Source organism: Manis pentadactyla, chromosome 2 (assembly GCF_030020395.1).
Source record: "Manis pentadactyla isolate mManPen7 chromosome 2, mManPen7.hap1, whole genome shotgun sequence".
Classification (NCBI taxonomy): Eukaryota; Metazoa; Chordata; class Mammalia; order Pholidota; family Manidae; genus Manis; species Manis pentadactyla.
The window spans coordinates 30094292-30115852 of NC_080020.1; the positions used below are offsets into that span (position 1 = coordinate 30094292).

Consider the following 21561-nt stretch of genomic DNA (forward strand, 5'->3'; position numbering starts at 1 on the left):
CAGAATCCATATTATCACTGAATATTGGAACCAGTCATGTGGAGAGGAAAAACTGAAGTGTCGACTGGAATTAAAAGAAGGCCGGTTCATTTTCCATGCTTTGTCTTTTCACATGTACATTTTTCTACTGGGAATGTTGAGACCTCTGCCATTCTTGAGCCTTGCTTGTTTTTAACAACCTCAGGGCCACTCTGATGCAGAAGAGGACATGGCTGGGCCCGTTTGCCAGAGCTCAAGCACTGCCTGCGGACAGGGCGAGAGAATGACAGCCTCTCGTCCTTTCAGGCCTTGCAGTACCTTGGAATGTAAAGCCCTTAAAGGGAGAAAACAATCCATTATTCCTTTCTCGAAGCTCCTCATTCCCTACCCTTGTTATGAACCCTGCAGACAGATTATTTTCCAACTGTTTATTCATAGGAACAGGTTGTGAGGACAGGCCAGCAGCGGTACTTCAAGCAAAGGGCTGGGCCCCCCAGAGCCTGAGGAGGGTGGGTGGGGCTTTGGAAGGCTAGGGAGGGTAGGGTACTGCCCGGTAAGTGCCTGGTTAGCCTGCTGGGTAGGCCCTCGGGGGTCCTAGGATCGTTAGGAAGGGTCCTTTTTGATAGTTCTGCCTGAAGACTTGGTCATTACCAGATGTTAAAGTATTTTATAAATATGTTTATATAAAGTAATAAATATACAGTGGGTGGTTTTCTTGACAGAACTGAAAGTTGAGGAATTGAACCAAATATATATAAGAATTTAGTAACAACAATGGCCTTTCAAGCCAAAGTGATCTTCAGATTGTTCTTGGAAGCCACAGGCCTGACAATGTCAGTGGCTGCTGAGGGAATGCCAGGATTTGGGTCGGGGGAGACTGCTTCAACCCAGCTGCTCTACTGTGGTGTGGGGTGGTTTGGCTTGGCTTGGCTTGGTGGGGTGTGGGGTGTGTGGGGTGGGGTGGTTTGGTTTGTGTGTTTTGGTGAGGTGTGTTTGTGGGGTGTGGGGTGTGTATGGTTTGGTTTGGTGGGGGTGGGCTAGGGGGTGGGGTGTGTTTGTGGGATGGTTTGGTTTGGTAAGGTTTCACTTGAAAAAGGCATCAATGCTAACATCATCCTGAATAAATGGTATTGAGACAGCTGGGGGAAAAATGAGGATTTTGCCCTTTCCTTAGCTATGGTTTTCTTGCCTTCTCTTTGGAGGAAGAGGGGTTTATTCTCTTTGGTGCTGCTTCAGAGGGGCTAATAGGGAATCTCGGCCCTGTGTCCCCAAAGGTCAGCAACTCACTCTCTGTGGATAAAAGGGTCCTCGGCTTAGCAGGTCCATAGAAGTTGGCCTTTGGTTTCCAGGTATGGCTGAAAGTATTGGGGTTTGGTCTGTACCTCATTAGTATCTCATATATATAGGAAGAGCTGTGATTGGTATTTTTTTCTTTTCGTAGGGAGTGATGTTTGTGCAGTGGGACAGAGCTGAAATAGCACTTCAGTCACTGACAGTGTGTGTATATTGGGGGGGGGTACAATGGGGATGTTGTGGCCCTGGTCTGAGTAGGGTATGAGAAAAGCTTTTAGGGACAGGAAGGGGCAAAGTGACATCTTGAGCCATATAGCCTCCTACCTCAGTGCCGTCTTTGCCTTGTCTATGTTTTGCCTAGACCACAAGGAGTCATGTGGGGTCCTTCTCCCCTTACACAGCAGAGAACAAGGGGGATTCCCCTGGAGCCCTCCCAGTGTGGTTTCTTCCCTGTAACTGACCTCCATACTGAGGAGCATTTTTTCCCTTTCCTTAGGCCAACCCTTGGTCCATCCTGATGCACAACAGGCAGTCGGGAGAGCCATCAGCTGGCTCCATCCTTGGCTCTACTTTTCCAGGAGACTGAGCTTCCCCTGCCCTTGGGGTACTATCATTAGAGAGGGCATTGCTGAAAGAACAAGTTAGCTGAGGCCTCCTTAGTAGTCCGGTCCTGAGGGACAGCCGGGATGGCCCTCGGGCCCTCTCTCATGCCACTTTAGGGGGTCAGGGATGCTCTCAGAGAGTGGGTGAAGCCTAGCAGGGTGGTGTGCCTCTCCTAGGCCTTGGTTTGCTTAAACATGGCATCAGTCCCATGGAGGCAGTCCAGCAGCCCCAGCAGTCCGTTACACTGGTTGGACCTGGAAGAGAGAGGAAGGTGCTGTAAGCAGCATGCTGATCTCCATTCCATTTATGCTGGCCTCTCATCTCTCAGCCTTCCTACCCCAAGCCTGTCCCCACCATGCTGACCACCTGCTCCAGAATACTTAGGGGACTTGTTGCTCACATTCCCGGGGCCACTGCCAACTGGAAATCTATGATCTTCCTTTGAAAAGCTGTGTGGTTCCAACACATGCAAGTCAAAACCAATGGAAGAGCTCAGCTTGCTCAGGTAAGTTTAGGGACCACCTCTGTCAGAATCCCCTGGAACACTTTAAAATGCAGATTTCCAGGCCTAATACACTTGGATTTAGTATATTTGCTACAGAATCCAAGAACCTGCATTTGAGAGAACATCTCATTTCTGGGCCAGGAGGTTCATAGACCACACTTGAAAAAGCCGAGGCTTTCAGAGAGCACACACGAATTGCATGCAGGAGTTTTGTGCATCTATGCATTGTCCTGAAAGTGTCCATAGCTGACATTAGATACTCAAAGGATTCAGGACCTAAGTAAAAGTGAAAAACCACAGTTGCAGGAAGACCAAGTGTCAGAAAGAAGGAAAAGGGCAAGGTAGTCTGGGTCCAGTGTGGTCTATTTTCACCACCTCCAGACTTCAACCTCCATTAGCGCCCACATTTGAACTGTGACACCAGCATCTTACTGGCTGCCAGAAGGTCCAGGAGTGAAGGTGGAGGTTATTGCCCAGGGACCCACGGGGGTAGGGGGACTCACTTGAAATGGTGGTAGTCATGGAATTCAGGGGAGGGCAAGAACGGTAGTTGGTAGCCACAGTGGCTATCGGTGGAGACGATGAGGGCTACGGAAACCCACATGGTGATGGAGGACAAGTGGGAGCCCATTGCTATGGGACCCACCATCACTGGCAGCATGTTGGAGGTCTGCAAGGGGAGGGCTGTTGGAAGGTGGGCCCCAGAACATGGGGGGCACTCAGTTGGATGTCCACTTTGCCCCAGGGTGGTACTAGAAAGACCTGATGACTCAGATCTGAGAAGCTGAGTTTCGGAACCTTGATTTACTGGAGTTGTTCAGCTTTGTAACATGGGACAAGTTATTAACTATTTAACCCTCAACTTCCTCACTATTGAGATGAGAACTTAACATTGTCAGGGAGGATTAAATGAGGTAACTTAGTTGGGGATCTAGCATGTGCTAGGTCAACAATAAATGGTAGCTTAATGGGAAGGAGAAAGGAAGGGCCTGCAGTACCCTCCACCTTTGCCTCTAGGGAGAGCAGAGCTCCACTCACCGAACGTTCCAAGGGGAGGACATGGAGGCTGATTGTGCCAATAGGAGCTGTCCACTCATGGTGTCTCTTGGGGATTTTCTTGTAGAATATTGGATGGTGAAAGAGCCTGGGAAAATAGCTAATCACCTGCCAATCTCCCACACCAGACCATGAGAAACCAAAGGTAGAAACTAGGGGTTCCATCCTTGGAGAAGAGTTGAAAACACAGTGTTTCGGCTCTGAGATAGACCTGCCTTTCAGTTCTAACCTCTCCTTTCATGTTGCGTAACGTGGGGATGGGGTACTTTGCCTCCCATTACCTCAGTGATACTAGCTGTAAAATGAGGATGATGCGCAGAAAGGATGTGACAAGAAAATGAATGGGAAACTGCCCTGCTGCCCACGGAATCAGAAAAGGCTCTTTTCCTAGACATTCTCGTGGGTGCAAGTTGCTGGTTATGCAACAAATAACTGTCTCCTTTTTAACTGTTTAGTCGGAGGCTGTGGAGACCAGATGGTATCGGTGCTGCACCTACGACTAGGAGGCCTCAGGGTCCTTGCCTGTTAGTGAGCCTAGCAGAATGAGGACCAGCTGCACTCAGACAGGGGCCGCTCACCAGTGCATGTAGTAGAACATGACTTCCTCTGTCAGAGTGAAGACTGCCAGCTCCAGGAGGACCCAGTGGAGGTGGGCAGCTCTCGGCAGCAGAGGTCTCCCCACAACTTGAATAGGGGGTAGAGGAAGGCCGCTGTGGGGAAAGAGATCATGTAATGGTTGAAGAGAACTGTGAGATAGACTGGCATAGTTTGATAATGTCCACCTGCAGGGGGAAGGAAGGCAGGAAGTGGACAAGAGTGTGAAAAGTTGGTCTTTCCCTTCTAGAAGCTAAGCTGCACTGTGACCTGCTTGCAGGAGGCCCTCACTTGGGTGGGTGCTAGGAGAGTTGCCTGCCTAAAGCCCAGAGCCCTGACTGCTACACAGCCCTGGGTGGAACCATCTGGTAATACCCCTGCCTTGAACACTCCCTTGCCAACTAGCCTGCACACTGCCATAGCCTACCTTCTCCTTCCTGGTTCTGCTGCTGTCACCACAGCCCTCACCATCTCTCTGGCCAGGCCTGACATATTCTGACAGGCACCTTAGGGAGCCTCCTGGGGGCTTGGAGAAGGCTGTCAATGGGCAGGCTGATAGGCTTACCCAGCCTTTTAGGCCGTCCTCATTGAGAATGCCTTGACCATGAACACATGCAGACGTCAAGGTCATCTACTTCCTCATGTGGCCCAGCCTCACGGAACCAGGCCAAGTGTAAAAGTGGGTGAGCCAGACAGCTGCCCAGTCCAGCCTCTTGATTAACTTCCTGTGACCTGGTCTTCCTGTTTTTCATGGTGGGGCTGTCAGGATGGAGACCTGCCTGGAATTTAGGAGAGAGTTCTGGGCTAGAGATTCACATTTGTGAGCTGTTGGCATGTAGTTGGTATTTAAAATCATGACCCTGGAAGAGATGACTGAGGGAACAAAGGTAGAGAAGAGAACCGAGGCCTGAGCCCTGGGGCATTCAACATTAAGGGGTTGAAGAGATGAAGAGGAACCAGAAAGGAGACTGTGGCATGATCGGTGAGACTTGTGGGGAACAGAGAGATGGGGAGTCTTGGAAGTCAAACACAAAAAGCCATTACAAGGACAAGGGAATGAGCAACTGTGAAAATGCTCCTGGTGATCTAATGAGACAAGCCTGAGGCGGGAACACTGGTAACCTTGCCAAGAGCAATTTTGGTGGACTGGTGGGGGTGAAGGCCTGATTGGAGGAGGTGAGACAATGGTTTTGTGATTATTTTAGGAGATGCGGGTGGAAGGATTTAGGGTTAAGTCTTATGATGTCTGGAACTTACTTCCAAATGGCTAAACAAAAAATTATAGATGTATGGATATTTATATTTCATAGAGCAAATATTGTAATAAGTTTAAAATTGGTGAATGTAGGTAGTGTGCAAATAAGTGATCATTGTATGGCTTCTTCAATGTCTGTATAGATGTTTACAATTTTTCATAATTACAAAATGTTGGGGAAAAGAGAGTGGACAGAAAGGAAATGGAAAGTGTATAGACAACTCTGTCAAAGAGATTTGCTGCTAAGGGAGCAAAAAGATGAGTGGCAGTGAGTATGGGGGATGGTTTGATTTTAAGATGGGAAAAAGTACAGCATGTATATAATAATCTGGAGAGAAATAATCTAGCAGAAAGAAAGAAAAAAGATACCAGAAAGAGAAGGGACACTTGCTGGAGCAACTTCCTGGAGTAAACAAGAGGTAATGGGGTGGAGTGCACAGATAGTGGAGGACCAGCTACAGACAGAAGCAAGGGGAGCCCACCTGGCTATCAGGTGGAAGGCAGGGCTGGCGCGTGTGTGTGGGCCCTGCCCGGAGGCTGATGTGCCGGAAGTCTGTGGTAGCTCACTTCTGCTTGCTCCCGTTTACTGAGTGGGGTAGGAAGCAAGGCCATCCTCTTGGAAGAGGTTAGGAAGGAGTTTTGGGGGGATTTGAGAAGAAAATGTGTGACCTGTTATCCAGGAGAGGGAGAGAGTAAACAGACCAGGGTCAGGTCTCAGGAACGCTGGCAGCATGCAGGTCCCACCTGAGGATCTGTTTCTGAGGTCTTAGGTCAGGAATCAGGCCTTTCTGAAATGGGCCGAAGACTTCTGCAGAGTTCTGTTTAACCTATGTGCCCACTTAAGCATGCACATGTTGTGGGATCCCTGGACCTGCTGGAGTCAGACAAGACAAGCCCTGGCTGTGTTTCCTGAGCTGGTCACTGTGCCTTTCTGAATCTCAGCTTCTGCCAAATGCAAAGAGCCCATCCTGGTGTGTCTCTCCAATCACTGCAGGCTGTGAAGTGTTACTGTATTAGGTGATGTTCTTGAGGATGTCCAGATGTGGCCTGGTGGTTAAAAGCACAAGCCCTAGAGCCAGAAAGCTGGAATGTAAATCATGGTTCTACCCATGTCACATCTCAAAGCCTCCATTTCCTCATCTGAACAATAAAGATTATTATAGTAGTTGGCCCTGAAAACGTGAGCATCTAGTCCACGGTGACCTGTAAGGAGACCGCCAGGGTCTGACAGATGAAGGGCACCCAGTGGCCAAGCACTGGCTTTGACACCCGGGCTCCAGTCCACCTGCCCCGCTGGGACTGGGGGAAGCCCCCTGGCCGGCTGGCAGCTATTGTCTCAAGCGAGGGGAACTGTGAGCCAGCGGCTCTGGCTCAGGAAGGGGCTGTTCTGAAAGCCTGGGTCAAGGGCACTATTCTTCACCTATTCTGCTTTCTGGAAGGCTGGGCTGGGGCAGAATGCCCTGAGAGCTGATGGGATTTATGCAGACACCTGGGTAGACAATTAAAAATGATTGTCTTCCCTGGGAAAGAAGCCAGGATGTGGTTTGGGTGGCATTAGGGAAAGAACCTGGGTTTAAGAATCAACTTCTTGTTGTGTAAGATAAGGCTCCTGGAGACAGTCAGAGCACCAAGCAGGTAAGCTGGGTAGGCTCAGAGAGCAGTGAGGCTCACTTCGCGGTGCTGTGTAAGTTGGAGGTGTACATGCTGGCCTTCTCTTCCCTACTGGGCCAGGACTTCCTCAAAAGCAGGGTCCAGGCCTTGTTTATAATGGATAAATTATGCAGTGTTGATTGAACTGAGTAATTGGGAAGGAAGACCTGCTTAAAAAACAACCACCACCACAGATTCAGAGTCCATATGACCCGTCTATCAGAGTGGGTTAGCCATTGTGCAGCAGCTCTCTCCCTCACAAAAACAGCTGTTACCTACAGTTTCAGCATACAGCCGTTGCTGTCCCTGCTCCCATGGCTGACGGGGACCTGCCTGACATCTCGGACTTAGCCCAGTGCCAGGCTGGGCGCATCATTTCTGTCCCTAAAATGCTGACTGCAGTGCTGTGGCACAGCACAGAAAGGACAGAGTCTGACTGGGGAGCAGAAAACCTTAGTCCTGCCTGGTTGGCTCTGAGATTTAGAGCAATTACTTCCTCTGACTAACCTTCTAGGTCGGGGGATCCTGGTACCCAGTGACTTGGCTCACTCCGGCCATGGTCTCTACTGAGCCAGCAGTGAGAATTTTAAGAGGGTGGCTTTAGCTCTTGCTTTCTGTGCTGTGACCAGGAGAAGCTGCAGGCACACTTACCGGTTCACTCCTGTCAACGTGAATTTGGTATCACAAGATGAAGTTAGGTTTACCAGTTGTGTCAACCATCACTAGAAGCCCATTTAAGCTCCAGAAGAGCAGACTGGGTACCTGGATGGCACCTAAAGTCGGGAAACAGAAGGAAACCATCAGAGAGGATTCAGGTTCTTGCAGCACATGTGTTAACTAAACACACTGATGGGGTCTGAGGCTTCACTGTACACGGTCCCTCGCCAGGGAGGTCCTGGTATTCAGGGCCAGGGGGACCTTCCTTTGGTCCTGGGGTGGAGGTTGGATAGGCCACTTAAGGAGTGTCTCTGTTTTCTTAGTTGTAAAATGGGGACAGTAACCTCCTAGGTGTTGTCCTTCTCCAAAATATAAAAGTATTTTCATCTAGACACCTGGGTTGGTAATTAAAAAATGATTGTTCTCCCTGGGAGAGAAGCCGGGGTGTGGTTGGGAAGTCTGTGGGAGCCTCTGCTTGTTGGGTGGGGTAGGAAGCAAAGCCATCCTCTCAGAGAAGGTTAGGGGAGGGGTTTTGGGGGGATTTGAGGAGAGAGGAAAAGGTCTGACTCGCTATCCAGGAGAGTGGGAGAGTAAACAGACCAGGGTCAGGTGTCCAGAATGCCGGCAGCATGCAAGTCCCACCGGAGGATCTGTTTCTGAGGTCTTAGGCCAGGGATCAGGCCTTCCTGGAATAGGCTGAAGACTTTGGCCTCCAGGAGTTCTTTTTAAGTTGTGTGCCCACCTAAGGGTGGACACAAATGGGAAAAACAGTCCCCCCGAAACACCTAAGTATGTTAAGATGTATATAATACACTCTAAAATAGGAATGAATGTAGGCTGACAGACGGGCGTGTGTGCCCACTGAGTCCTTTGGGGATTCCCAAGGAAGGGAGAAGCAGAGGAGGGCCTGGGCCAGGCTGTTCGCCACGGTGCTGGGTGAGGCCTGCTTGGGGAACCTCATCCCTGTCATCCTACTAACTGGGCAGTGCATCTTCAGGCGTCCACTCAGCATTTCCTCAAGTGGAAAACTCATCTCCCAAGGGCCTCCTTTGTCCAGCAGTCTCCCACCCTACTGTCCTGGAGAGCCTCATGGTCCAGACTAGTGTGTTAACGGCATGGAGAAGTCCTGCAGCAGAGAAACCTGTTTGAGAAGAAACCTTCCCTAGGCCTTTTTTTCACTGTAGAACTCTGTTTTCTCAGAACACCTAAGAATAGGGTTCCATGCATCCCTGTTTGCCCAGGATCATTTCATTTTACATCTGTCATTCCACCATAATTAATAATAACTCACTTACTCTCACAAATGTCCTATTTGGATAATTTATTATATGGCCATCCCCACCCCACCCCACCCCCCTATTAACATCCCACGACACTGACAGCCCGCACGATATATCAGAAAATGCTGACTGAGGCTTAAAATATAGATATGGATTTTTTTCCACAACCGACTTCTCTTTCTTTTTAAAAAAATTTTTTTATTACGGTATTATTGATATACACACTTATGAAGGCTTCATATGAAAATACAAGGTTACTACATTTACCCATATTATCAAGTCCCCACAATATCCCAATGCAGTCACTGTCCATCAGTGCAGCAAGACACCACAGATTCACTATTTGCCTTCTCTGTGCTGCACTGTTCTCCCCATGATCCACCACACCATGTGTACTAAGCATAATACCCTTCAGTCTCTTTCTCCCTCCCTCCCCAGCCGCCCTCCCTCACCCCTCCCCTTTGGTAACTGTTAGTCCATTCTTGGATTCTGTGAGTCTACTGCTGTTTTGTTCCTTCAGTTTTTGCTTTGTTCTTATGCTCCACAGAGAGTGAAATCATTTGATACTTGTCTTTGTCCGCTTGGCTTATTTCACTGAGCATAATAACCTCTAGTTCCATCCATGTTGTTGCAAATGGTAGGATTTGTTTTCTTCTTATGGATGAATAATATTCCATTGTGAATATGTACCACATCTTCTTTATCCATTCATCTACTGATGGACACTTAGGTTGCTTCCATATCTTGGCTGTTGTAAATAGTGCTGCGATAAACATAGCAGTGCATATGTCCTTTTGAATCTGAGAAGTTGTATTCTTTGGGTAAATTCCAAGGAGTGGGATTCCCCAGTCAAATGGTATTTCTATTTTTAGTTTTTTGAGGAACCTCCATATTGCTTTCCACAATGGTTGAACTAGCTTACATTCCCATCAGCAGTGTAGGGGGGTTCCCCTTTCTCCACATCCTCCCCAGCATTTGTTGTTCTTAGTCTTTTCAATGCTGGCCATCCTTACTGGTGTGAGGTGATATCTCATTGTGGTTTTAATTTGCATTTCCCTGATGATTAGTGATGTGGAGCATATTTTCATGTGTCTGTTGGCCATCTGAATTTCTTCCTTGAAGAACTGTCTTCATTTTCTCTGCCCATTTGTTAATCGGGTTATTTGCTTTTTGGGTGTTGAGGCATGTGAATTCTTTATATATTTTGGATGTTAACCCCTTGTCAGATATGACATTTACAAATACATTCTCCCATACTGTAGGATGCCTTTTTGTTCTGTTGGTGTCCTTTGCCATACAGAAACTTTTTAGTTTGATGTAGTCCTTTGCGTTCATTTTTGCTTTTGTTTGAGGAGATGCATTCAGGAAGAAGTTGCTCATGCTTATATTCAGGAGATTTTTGCCTATGTTGTCTTCTAAGAGTTCTATGGTTTCATGACTTACATTCAGGTCTTTGATCCACTTAGAGTTTACTTTTGTGTATGGTGTTAAACAATAATCCAGTTTCATTCTCTTGCATGTAGCTGTCCAGTTTTGCCAACACCAGCTGTTGAAGAGGCTGTCATTTCCCCATTGTATATCTATGGCTCCTTTATCATATATTAATTGACCATATATGGTTGGGTTTATATCTGGGCTCTCTAGTCTGTTCTATTGGTCTATGGTTCTGTTCTTGTGCCAGTACCAAATTGTCTTGATTATGGTGCTTTGTAGTAGAGCTTGAAATTGGGGAGCATAGTCCCCCCAGCTTTATTCTTCCTTCTCAGGATTGCTTTGGCTATTCGGAGTCTTTTGTGATTCCATATGAATTTTGGAATGATTTTCTCTAGTTCATTAAAGAATGCTGTTGGTATTTTGATAGGAATTGCATTGAATCTGTATATTGCTTTAGGCAGGATGGCCATTTTGACGATATTAATTCTTCCTATCCATGAGCACGGGATGTGTTTCCATTTATTGGTATCTTCTTTAATTTCTCTCATGAGTGTCTTGTAGTTTTCAGAGTATAGGTCTTTCATTTCCTTGGTTAGGTTTATTCCTAGGTATTTTATTCTTTTTGATACAACTCTGAATAGAATTGTTTTCCTGATTTCTCTTTCTGTTTGTTCATTGTTAGTGTATAGGAATGGCACATATTTCTGCATATTAATTTTGTATCCTGCAACTTTGCTGAATTCAAATATCAGATCTAGTAGTTTTGGAGTGGATTCTTTAGGGTTTTTTATGTAGAATATCATGTCATCTGAAAACAGGGACAGCTTAACTTCTTCCTTGCCAATCTGGATGCCTTTTATTTCTTTGTGTTGTCTGATTGCCGTGGCTAGGACCTCCAGTACTATGTTGAATAGAAGTAGGGAGAGTGGGCATCCTTGTCTTGTTCCCAATCTTAAAGGAAAAGCTTTCAGCTTCTTGCTGTTAAGTATAATGTTGGCTGTGGGTTTGTCATATATGGCCTTTATTATGTTGAGGCACTTGCCCTCTATACCCATTTTGTTGAGAGTTTTTATCATGAATGCATGTTAAATTTTGTCAAATGCTTTTTCAGCATCTATGGAGATAATCATGTGGTTTTTGTCCTTCTTTTTGTTGATGTGGTGGATGATGTTGATGGATTTCTGAATTTTGTACCATCCTTGCATCCCCGGGATGAATCCCACTTGATCATGATGGATGATCTTTTTGATGTATTTTTTAATTGGGTTTGCTAATATTTTATTGAGTATTTTTGCATCTATGTTCATCAGGGATATTGGTCTGTAATTTTCTTTTTTTGTGGTGTCTTTGCCTGGTTTTGGTATTAGAGTGATGCTGGCCTCATAGAATGAGTTTGGAAGTATTGTATTCCCTCTTCTTCTTCTTTGGAAAACTTCTAGGAGGATGGGTATTAGGTCTTCACTAAATGTTTGATAAAATTCAGCAGTGAAACCATCTGGTCCAGGGGTTTTGTTCTTAGGTAGGTTTTGATTACCAATTCAATTTTGTTGCTGGTAATTGGTCTGTTCAGATTTTCTGTTTCTTTCTTGGTCAGCCTTGAAAGGTTCTATTTTTCTAGAAAGTTGTCCATTTCTTCTAGGTTATCCAGTTTGTTAGTATATACTTTTTCATAGTATTCATTGATAATTATTTGTATTTATGTGGTGTCTATAGTGATTTTTCCTTTCTCATTTCTGATTCTGTTTATGTGACTAGACTCTCTTTAATTCTTGATAAGTGTGGCTAGGGGTTTATCTATTTTGTTTATTTTCTCGAAGAAACAGCTCTTGCTTTCATTGATTCTTTCTATTGTTTTATTCTTCTCGATTTTATTTATTTCTGCTCTAATCTTTTTTATGTCCCTCCTTCTACTGACTTTTGGCCTCCTTTGTTCTTCTTTTTCTAGTTTTGTTAATTGTGAGTTTAGACTGCTCATATGGGATTATTCTTCTTTCCTGAGGTAGGCCTGTATTGCAATATACTTTCCTTTTAGCATGGCCTTTGCTGTATCCCACAGATTTTGTGGTGTTGAATTATTGTTGTCATTTGTCTCCATATATTGCTTGATCTCTGTTTTTATTTGGTCATTGATCCATTGGTTATTTATGAGCATGTTATGAAGCCTCCATGTGTTTGTGAGATTTTTCATTTTCTTTGTGTAATTTATTTCTAGTTATACCTTTGTGGTCTGAGAAACTGGTTGGTACAACTTCAATCTTCAATCTTTTTAAATTTTCTGAGGCTCTTTTTGTGACCTAGTATATGATCTATTATTGAAAATATTCCATATGCACTTGAGAAAAATGTGTATTCTGCTGCTTTTGGGTGTAGAGTTCTGTAGATGTCTGTTAGGTCCATCTGTTGCAATGTGTTGTTCAGTGCCTCTGTCTCCTTGTTTATCTTCTGTCTGGTTGATCTGTCCTTCAGAGTCAGTGGAGTGTTGAAGTCTCCTAGAATGAATGCATTGCATTCTATTTCCCCTTTTAATTCTGTTAGTATTTGTTTCACATATGTAGGTGCTCCTGTGTTGTGTGTATAGATATTTATAATGGTTATATCTTCTTGTTGGACTGACCACTTTATCTTTAGGTAATGTCCTTCTTTGTCTCTTGTGACTTTCTTTGTTTTGAAGTCTATTTTGTCTGATACAGGTACTACATCTCCTTCTGTTTTCTCCCTATTAGTTGCATGAAATATCTTTTTCCATCCCTTCACTTTTAGTCTGTGCATGTCTTTGGGTTTGAGGTGAGTTTCTTGTAAGCAGCATATAGATGGGTCTTTTTTTTTTTATCCATTCATTGACTTTATGTCTTTTGATTGGTGCATTCAGTCCATTTACACTTAAGGTGATTATCGATAGGTATGTACTTATTGCCATTGCAGGCTTTAGATTCATAGTTACCAAAGGTTCAAGGCTAACTTCCTTACTAAGAGTGTAACTTAACTCACTTAATATGCTATTACGAACACAACCTAAAGGTTCTTTTTTTTTCTTCTCTTTTTTCTTCCTCCTCCATTCTTTATATATTAGGTATCATATTCTGTACTCTTTGTCTATCCCTTGATTGACTTTGGGGATAGTTAATTTAATTTTGCATTCGCTAACTAATTAGCTGTTCCACTTTCTTTACTGTGGTTTTATTACCTCTGGCAACAGCTGTTAAACCTTAGGAACACTTCCATCTATAGCAGTCCCTCCAAAATACACTGTAGAGATGGTTTGTGGGAGGTAAATTCTCTCAGCTTTTGCTTATCTGGAAATTGTTTAATCCCTCCTTCAAATTTAAATGATAGTCTTGCCGGATAAAGTATTCTCAGTTGGAGGCCCTTCTGCTTCATTGCAGTAACTATATCATGCCACTCACTTCTGGCCTCTAAGGTTTCTGCTGAGAAGTCTGATGATAGCCTGATGGGCTTTCCTTTGTATGTGATCTTATTTCTCCCTCCAGCTGCTTGTAGTAGTCTGTCCTTATCCTTGGTCTTTGCTATTTTAATTACTATATGTCTTGGTGTTGTCTTCCTTGGGTCCCTTGTATTTGTATTGGGAATCTGTGCACCTCCATGGCCTGAGAGACTATGTCCTTCCCCAGGTTGGGTAACTTTTCAGCAATTACCTCCTCAAAGACTCTTTCTATCCCTTTTTCTCTCTCTTCTTCTGTTACCGCTATAATGCGAATATTGTTCCCTTTGGATTGGTCATATCATTCTCTCAATATTCTTTCATTCTTAGAGATCCTTTTGTCTTTCCATGCCTCAGTTTCTTTGTATTCCTCTTCTTGTTTCTATTTCATTTATTGTCTCCTCCACCGTACCGTATCTTATCTACTTTAATACCCTCCATTGTGCTCTTCAATGATTGGATCTCTGACCGGAATTCATTCCTGAGTTCTTGAATATTTTTCTGTACCTCCATGAGCATGTTAATGATTTTTATTTTGAACTCCCTTTCAGGATGATTCATGAGGTCAATGTCATTTCAATCTTTCTCAGGAGTTGTAGTCATAATTTTACTTTGAACCAGGTTCCTTTGGTGTTTCATATTTGTATATGGCTCCCTATAGTGCCGAGAAGCTCTGCTCTTTGGAGCTGCTCAGCCCCTGGAGCAATGTCAGGGGTTGCAGGAGAGTGGTATTGGTACCTGAGGGGAGGAAAGAGCTGTTTCCTGCTTCCCGGATGCTATGCCTGTCTCCACTAACTGAACCAATGGGCCAAGCACACAGGTATAAGCCTCTATGCTTTGTGTTTGTAGTTACTGTAAACAGGTCTTCCCTCTGGCTGGCATAACACCAGGGTAGTGTTTGCTGGTTTGCGAGCCCGGTGTGGCTGGCTGGGAGAAAGGCGCAGTAGGCTGCATATCATGGAGGAGGTTCTTGGAGCTGTGTAGCCAGCCAGGGAGCTGGAGCACCTGGAGATCTTGAAAGCTCCCAACCTGCTGGATGGAGTGTACCCAGACAATTTTGTCTACCTGTCCTTTCTCCTGAGCAGTAAGCTCTGTGAACTCCTTGCCCCTTTAGCAGTCCTCTCACTGTGAGGAAGTCTCTCAGACTGCCCACCTTTCTTTTGTCCCAGAGCAGCTGGATATGCTTTCCACAAGCAGCTGGAATCTCAGTCTCTCCAGAAATTCTGCCTGTCTTAGCTTTGCAACCCCCTAATCACGAGAGTACCATGTAAGTACCATGAAATGTAGGTTTGTGCTCCCAGAGAAGATCTCTGGAGTTAGGTATTCAGCAGTCCCAGGCCTCCACTCCCTCTCCACTCTGTTTCTATTCCTCCCACTGGTGAACTGGGGTAGGGGAAGGGCTTGGGTCCCGCTGGGTCATAGTTTTGGTGTGTTACCCTGTTCTGTGAGGTCTGCTCTTTTCTTCAGGTGTATGCAGTTTGGCACAGTCTTCTTTCCTGTTGCTCTTTCAAGATTAGTTGTGTTAATATATTTTCATATTATATGCGGTTTTAGGAGGAAGCCTGTAACTGCAGGAGGATCTCACCTTTCACACTGCCATCTTCAATCTTCCCACAACCCACTTTTCCATGAAATCATTTCTAGTGTCTCTGATCTCCTACTGTGAACAAACAAGCCCATTGTCTGCCCATCCCAATTGGCAGTTTATTGAAGTGATGTTACAGTGTTATGTAACTCTTACACTATTGACTTTGTTATTGTTTTGTGTCCTCCTCTAAATTCAGTATCCCAAGGGTCACAGTCATTGTATTAGCTCTGTGCCTCTGTATCCCTCTTCCAGTACCCTGCTTGCTCCATCAACCACAATGACCTGTGGCGTTGATGCCTGGAAAATATTTGGCCAGCACTATGGACATGGTATTAGCACAAACAACCTGGAGGGCAATTTGGCAGTGTTTGAAGTGAAAAAAAGAGGGAGACACAGAGACAGAAAGACAGAAAGAAAAAAAGGACACACACATATCTATACATACAAATGTCCATCACTGCATTTTAAAAGACTGCAGCAGAACATTTGTACAGCCTAAGTGATTAGTAGGGAACGAACGAAATAGATTATTTGTATGCAATGGAATAGACTGGGCAGCTAAAGATATTAAGTAAATTTATATTAACTGACATGGAAAGATGTCCATAATTTAGTGAATGAAAAAGAATAGTTAAAAAAACAGTTGTTGTACAAGGTCAGCCATATGTCCAATATATATGAGATGTATCCTAATATATTGACAGTGGTTATTTCGTGGATATGGGAGAGTGCATAACTTTAACCTTCTTTATGCCCATTTGAATTGTCTGACTTACTTTTCTTCTTTTTTTTTTTTGAGAGGGCATCTCTCATATTTATTGATCAAATGGTTGTTAACAACAATAAAATTCTGTATAGGGGACTCAATGCACAATCATTAATCAACCCCAAGCCTAATTCTCAACAGTCTCCAATCTTCTGAAGCATAACGAACAAGTTCTTAGATGGTGAACAAGTTCTTACATAGTGAGTAAGTTCTTACATGGTGAACAGTGCAAGGGCAGTCATATCACAGAAACTTTCAGTTTTGATCACGCATCATGAACTATAAACAATCAAGCCAGATATGATTATTCGTTTGATTTTTATACTTGATTTATATGTGAATCCCACATTTCTCCCTTATTATTATTATTATTTTTTAAATAAAATGCTGAAGTGGTAGGTAGATGCAAGATAAAGGTAGAAAACATAATTTAGTGCTGTAAGAGGGCAAATGTAGATGACCAGGTCTGTGCCTATAGACTAAGTATTAATCCAAGCTAGACAAGGGCAACAAAACATCCACGGATGCAGAAGACTTCTCTCAGAACAGGGGGGGTGAGGTTCTAAGCCTCACCTCTGTTGATCCCCAATTTCTCACCTGATGGCCCCCCTGTGACTGTGCCTGTCTTATGTTGTTCCTCCCTTGAGGAATCTTACCCATCTCTGGCTAACCAGTCATCTTCCGGGGCCATACAGGGAAATGTAAAGTTGGTAAGTGAGAGAGAAGCAATATTCTTTGAAAAGGTTAGCTTTTTACTTCTTTGCAGATTTATGCTCTGTGGCTTCTATGCCCAGCACTTGTCTTGAGGTATCTTTACCACTTGGAAGAATTATGATACTCGGTGATTTTCGATATGAGGTACGAATTCTACTAAAGGGTTGTAATTAGGAAGGAAGAAGAAAAGCTATAGAAGTAGCAGAAGGAAGGAAACATGGGAAGATTGATTATTTCTTTGACATAACTTCTTGTAGAGTAATATAAGCATGTATAGGTTTTAACAAACTACTAATTAAATTGCGTACACACATTAACATAATAGGAATACAGCTACATAACAAAAGCAGACCTACAATTACCAGCCATATCCAGTGAAACCAAGAAAACCAGTTAGGTACCCTAGGCACTTGTGAAAACTTATCAATGATATGATGGATATTGTATAACTGAATTTGAATAGTTTGAGAAAAAACAAGACAAATTAAAACAACACATTCCTGGGAACTGTTCACATCCCATATGTTCTTTTAACAGTAGAGAGTCTATAGTCGCACGATTTTGGAACACTGCAACTTGCACTTCTCCTAATTCTTGGTTGAGTTCCGACAGTATAGATCCAGTCAAATTTGTTGTTTTACCGTATGCACAGGCTAGCTAGATATCTCCTTCTTCATTCCAATGGCAAGTCCAGGAACCGGTGGGATGAATGCAGCTACAACTGCAACAGCACCAGGATCTTTGTTGAAGTTTTTTGATGATCATCTTCTGGAATGACTCTTCCAGAGGATGTTGATGTTGGAAGTTCTTCTTCATATTGTATCTTAATTCGTTTTCTGGGTAGCCAAATTAGGCTTTGATCCTCTGTATAAACACAAACAAACCCTTTGCCCACACTTTGGTATGACCTTTATACCATTGTGAAGAACCTATTGGAGATCACCATACAGGAACTGCTTTTTTTTTTTTTTTAAGAGAAAGGAATATTATCAGAAAAATATACTTCCATAGCTGATCATCCAACACCCTTTAAAATATCAAAATTAAGGATATGTAAAGCATGCATTAATTGTTGATTTGCAGTAAGTTTTATCCTATCAGGGAGTAATCCCCCTTTTCTTTCTCTTTTTTTTTGTTATCATTAATCTACAATTATATGAAGAATATTATGTTTACTAGGCTCTCCCCTACACCAAGTCCCCCACACAAACCCCATTATAGTCACTGTCCATCAGCATAGCAAAATGTTGTAGAATCACTACTTGTCTTCTCTGTTGCACAGCCCTTCCCTTTCTCCCACCCCCTACATTATGCACGCTAATCATAATACCCCCTTTCTTCTTCCCCACCCTTATCCCTCCCTACCCACCCATCCTCCCCAGTCCCTTTCCCTTTGGTAACTGTTAGTCCATTCGTGGGTTCTGTGATTCTGCTGCTGTTTTGTTCCTTCAGTTTTTCCTTTGTTCTTATACTCCACAGATGAGTGAAATCATTTGGTATTTCTCTTTCTCCGCTTGGCTTATTTCACTGAGCATAATACCCTCTAGCTCCATCCATGTTGTTGCACATGGTAGGATTTGTTTTCTTCTTATGGCTGAATAATGTTCTATTGTGTATATGTACCACATCTTCTTTATCCAGTCATCTACTGATGGACACTTAGGTTGCTTCCAATTCTTGCCTATTGTAAATAGTGCTGTGATAAACATAGGGGTGCATCTGTCTTTTTCAAGCTGGAGTGCTGCATTCTTAGGGTAAATTCCTAGGAGTGGAATTCCTGGGTCAAATGGTAAGTCTATTTTGAGCATTTTGAGGAACCTCCATACTGCTTTCCACAATGGTTGAACTAATTTACATTCCCACCAGCAGTGTAGGAGGGTTCCCCTTTCTCCACAACCTCGCCAACATTTGTTGTTGTCTTTGGGATGGTAGCCATCCTTACTGGTGTGAGGTGATAGCTCACTGTGATTTTAATTTGCATTTCTCTGATAACTAGCGATGTGGAGCATCTTTTCATGTGTCTGTTGGCCATCTGAATTTCTTTTTTGGAGAACTGTCTGTTCAGTTCCTCTGCCCATTTTTAATTGGATTATTTGTTTTTTGTTTGTTGAGCTGGGTGAGCTCTTTATATATTTTGGATGTCAAGCCTTTATCAGGTCTGTCATTTACAAATATATTCTCCCATACTTTAGGGTACCTTTTTGTTCTATTGATGGCATCTTTTGCTGTACAGAAGTTTTTCAGCTTAATATAGTCCCACTTGTTCATTTTTGCTTTTGTTTTCCTTGCCTGGGGAGATACCTTCAAGAAGAGGTCACTCATGTTTATGTCTAAGAGATTTTTGCCCAAGTTTTTTTCTAAGAGTTTTATGGTTTCATGACTTACATTCAGGTCTTTGATCCATTTCAAATTTACTTTTGTGTATGGGGTTAGACAATGGTCCAGTTTCATTCTCTTACATGTAGCTGTCCAGTTTTGCCAGCACCATCTGTTGAAGAGACTGTCATTTCGCCATTGTATGTCCATGGCTCCTTTATCAAATATTAATTGACCATATGTGTTTGGGTTAATGTCTGGAGTCTCTAATCTGTTCCACTGGTCTGTTCTTGTGCCAGTACCAAATTGTCTTGATTACTATGGCTTTGTAGTAGAGCTTGAAGTTGGGGAGTGAGATCCCCCCCCCACTTTATTCTTCTTTCTCAGGATTGCTTTGGCTCTTCAGGGTCTTTGGTGTTTCCATATGAATTTTTGAACTATTTGTTCCAGTTCGTTGAAGAATGTTGCTGGTAATTTGATAGGGATTGCATCAAATCTGTATATTGCTTTGGGCAGGATGGCCATTTTGACAATATTAATTCTTCCTAGCCAAGAGCATGGGATGAGTTTCTATTTGTTAGTGTCCCCTTTAGTTTCTCTTAAGAGTGTCTTGTAGTTTTCAGGGTATAGGTCTTTCACTTCTTTGGTTAGGTTTATTCCTAGGTATTTTATTCTTTTTGATGCAATTGTGAATGGAGTTGTTTTCCTGATTTCTCTTTCTATTGGTTCATTGTTAGTGTATAGGAAAGCCACAGATTTCTGTGTGTTAATTTTGTATCCTGCAACTTTGCTGTATTCCGATATCAGTTCTAGTAGTTTTGGAGTGGAGTCTTTAGGGTTTTTTATGTACAATATCATGTCATCTGCAAATAGTGACAGTTTAACTTCTTCTTTACCAATCTGGATTCCTTGTATTTTTTTGTTTTGTCTAATTGCCGTGGCTAGGACCTCCAGTACTATGTTAAATAACAGTGGGGAGAGTGAGCATCCCTGTCTTGTTCCTGAGCTCAGAGGAAAAGCTTTCAGCTTCTCGCTGTTCAGTATGATGTTGGCTGTGGGTTTATCATAGATGGCCTTTATTATGTTGAGGTACTTGCCCTCTATACCCATTTTGCTGAGAGTTTTTATCATGAATGCATGTTGAATTTTGTCAAATGCTTTTTCAGCATCTATGGAGATGATCATGTGGTTTTTGGCCTTCTTTTTGTTGATGTGGTGAATGATGTTGATGGATTTTTGAATGTTGTACCATCCTTGCATCCCCGGGATGAATCCCACTTGGTCATAGTGTATGATCCTTTTGATATATTTTTGAATTCAGTTTGCTAATATTTTGTTGAGTATTTTTGCATCTACATTCATCGGGATATTGGTCTGTAATTTTCTTTTTTGGTGGGGTTTTTGCCTGGTTTTGGTATTAGGGTGATGTTGGCTTCATAGAATGACTTTGGGAGTATTCCCTCCTCTTCTAGTTTTTGGAAAACTTTAAGGAGAATGGGTAACATGTCTTCTCTGTATGTCTGATAAAATTCCGAGGTAAATCCATCTGGCCTGGGGGTTTTGTTCTTGGGTAGTTTTTTGATTACCGTTTCAATTTCTTTGCTCATAATTGGTTTGTTTAACTTTTGTGTTTCTTCCTTGGTCAGTCTTGGTAGGATGAATATTTCTAGGAATTTGTCCATTTCTTCTAGGTTTTCCAGCTTGTTAACATATAGGTTTTCATAGTAGTCTTTAATAATTCTTTGTATTTCTGTGAAGTCTGTCGTGATTTTTCCATTCTCATTTCTGATTCTGTTGATGTGTGTTGATTCCCTTTTTCTCTTAATAAGTCTGGCTAGCGGCTTCTCTATTTTGTTTATTTTCTCAAAGGACCAGCTCTTGGTTTCATTGATTTTTTCTGTTGTTTTATTCTTCTCAATTTTGTTTATTTCTTCTCTGATCTTTATTATATCCCTCCTTCTGCTGACTTTAGTCCTCATTTGTTCTTCTTTTTCCAGTTTTGATAATTGTGATGTTAGACTATCCATTTGGGATTGTTCTTCATTCTTTAAGTGTGCCTGGATTGCTATATACTTTCCTCTTAAGACTGCTTTCATTGCATTCCACAGAAGTTGGGGCTTTGTGTTGTTGTTGTCATTTGTTTCCATATATTCCTTGATCTCTATTTTAATTTGTTCATTGATCCATTGATTATTTAGGAGCATGTTGTTAAGCCTCCATGTGTTTGTGAACCTTTTTGTTTTCTTTGTAGAATTTATTTCTAGTTTTATCCCTTTGTGGTCTGAAAAGTTGGTTGGTAGACTTTCAATCTTTTGGAATTTACTGAGGCTTTTTGTGACCTAGTATGTGGTCTATTCTGGAGAATGTTCCATGTGCACTTGAGAAGAATGTATATCCTGTTGCTTTTGGATGTAGAGTTCCATAGATGTCTA

The 21561-nt window shown here is 43.0% G+C and overlaps 1 protein-coding gene across 1 annotated transcript in view; it reads right to left on the bottom strand.

Annotated features, from left to right (window-relative positions):
* Nucleotides 1-1043: 1043 nt before the first annotated feature.
* FAXDC2 (fatty acid hydroxylase domain containing 2) overlaps nucleotides 1044-21561 on the bottom strand; it is a 28787-nt gene continuing 8269 nt past the window's right edge. Inside the window, 8 exon segments of the mRNA XM_057497499.1 lie at nucleotides 1044-2020; nucleotides 2023-2129; nucleotides 2884-3050; nucleotides 3419-3524; nucleotides 4015-4084; nucleotides 4087-4188; nucleotides 4191-4218; nucleotides 7587-7711. Coding sequence (XP_057353482.1) covers nucleotides 1929-2020; nucleotides 2023-2129; nucleotides 2884-3050; nucleotides 3419-3524; nucleotides 4015-4084; nucleotides 4087-4188; nucleotides 4191-4218; nucleotides 7587-7711 — 797 coding nt within the window. The 3' untranslated portion in view covers nucleotides 1044-1928.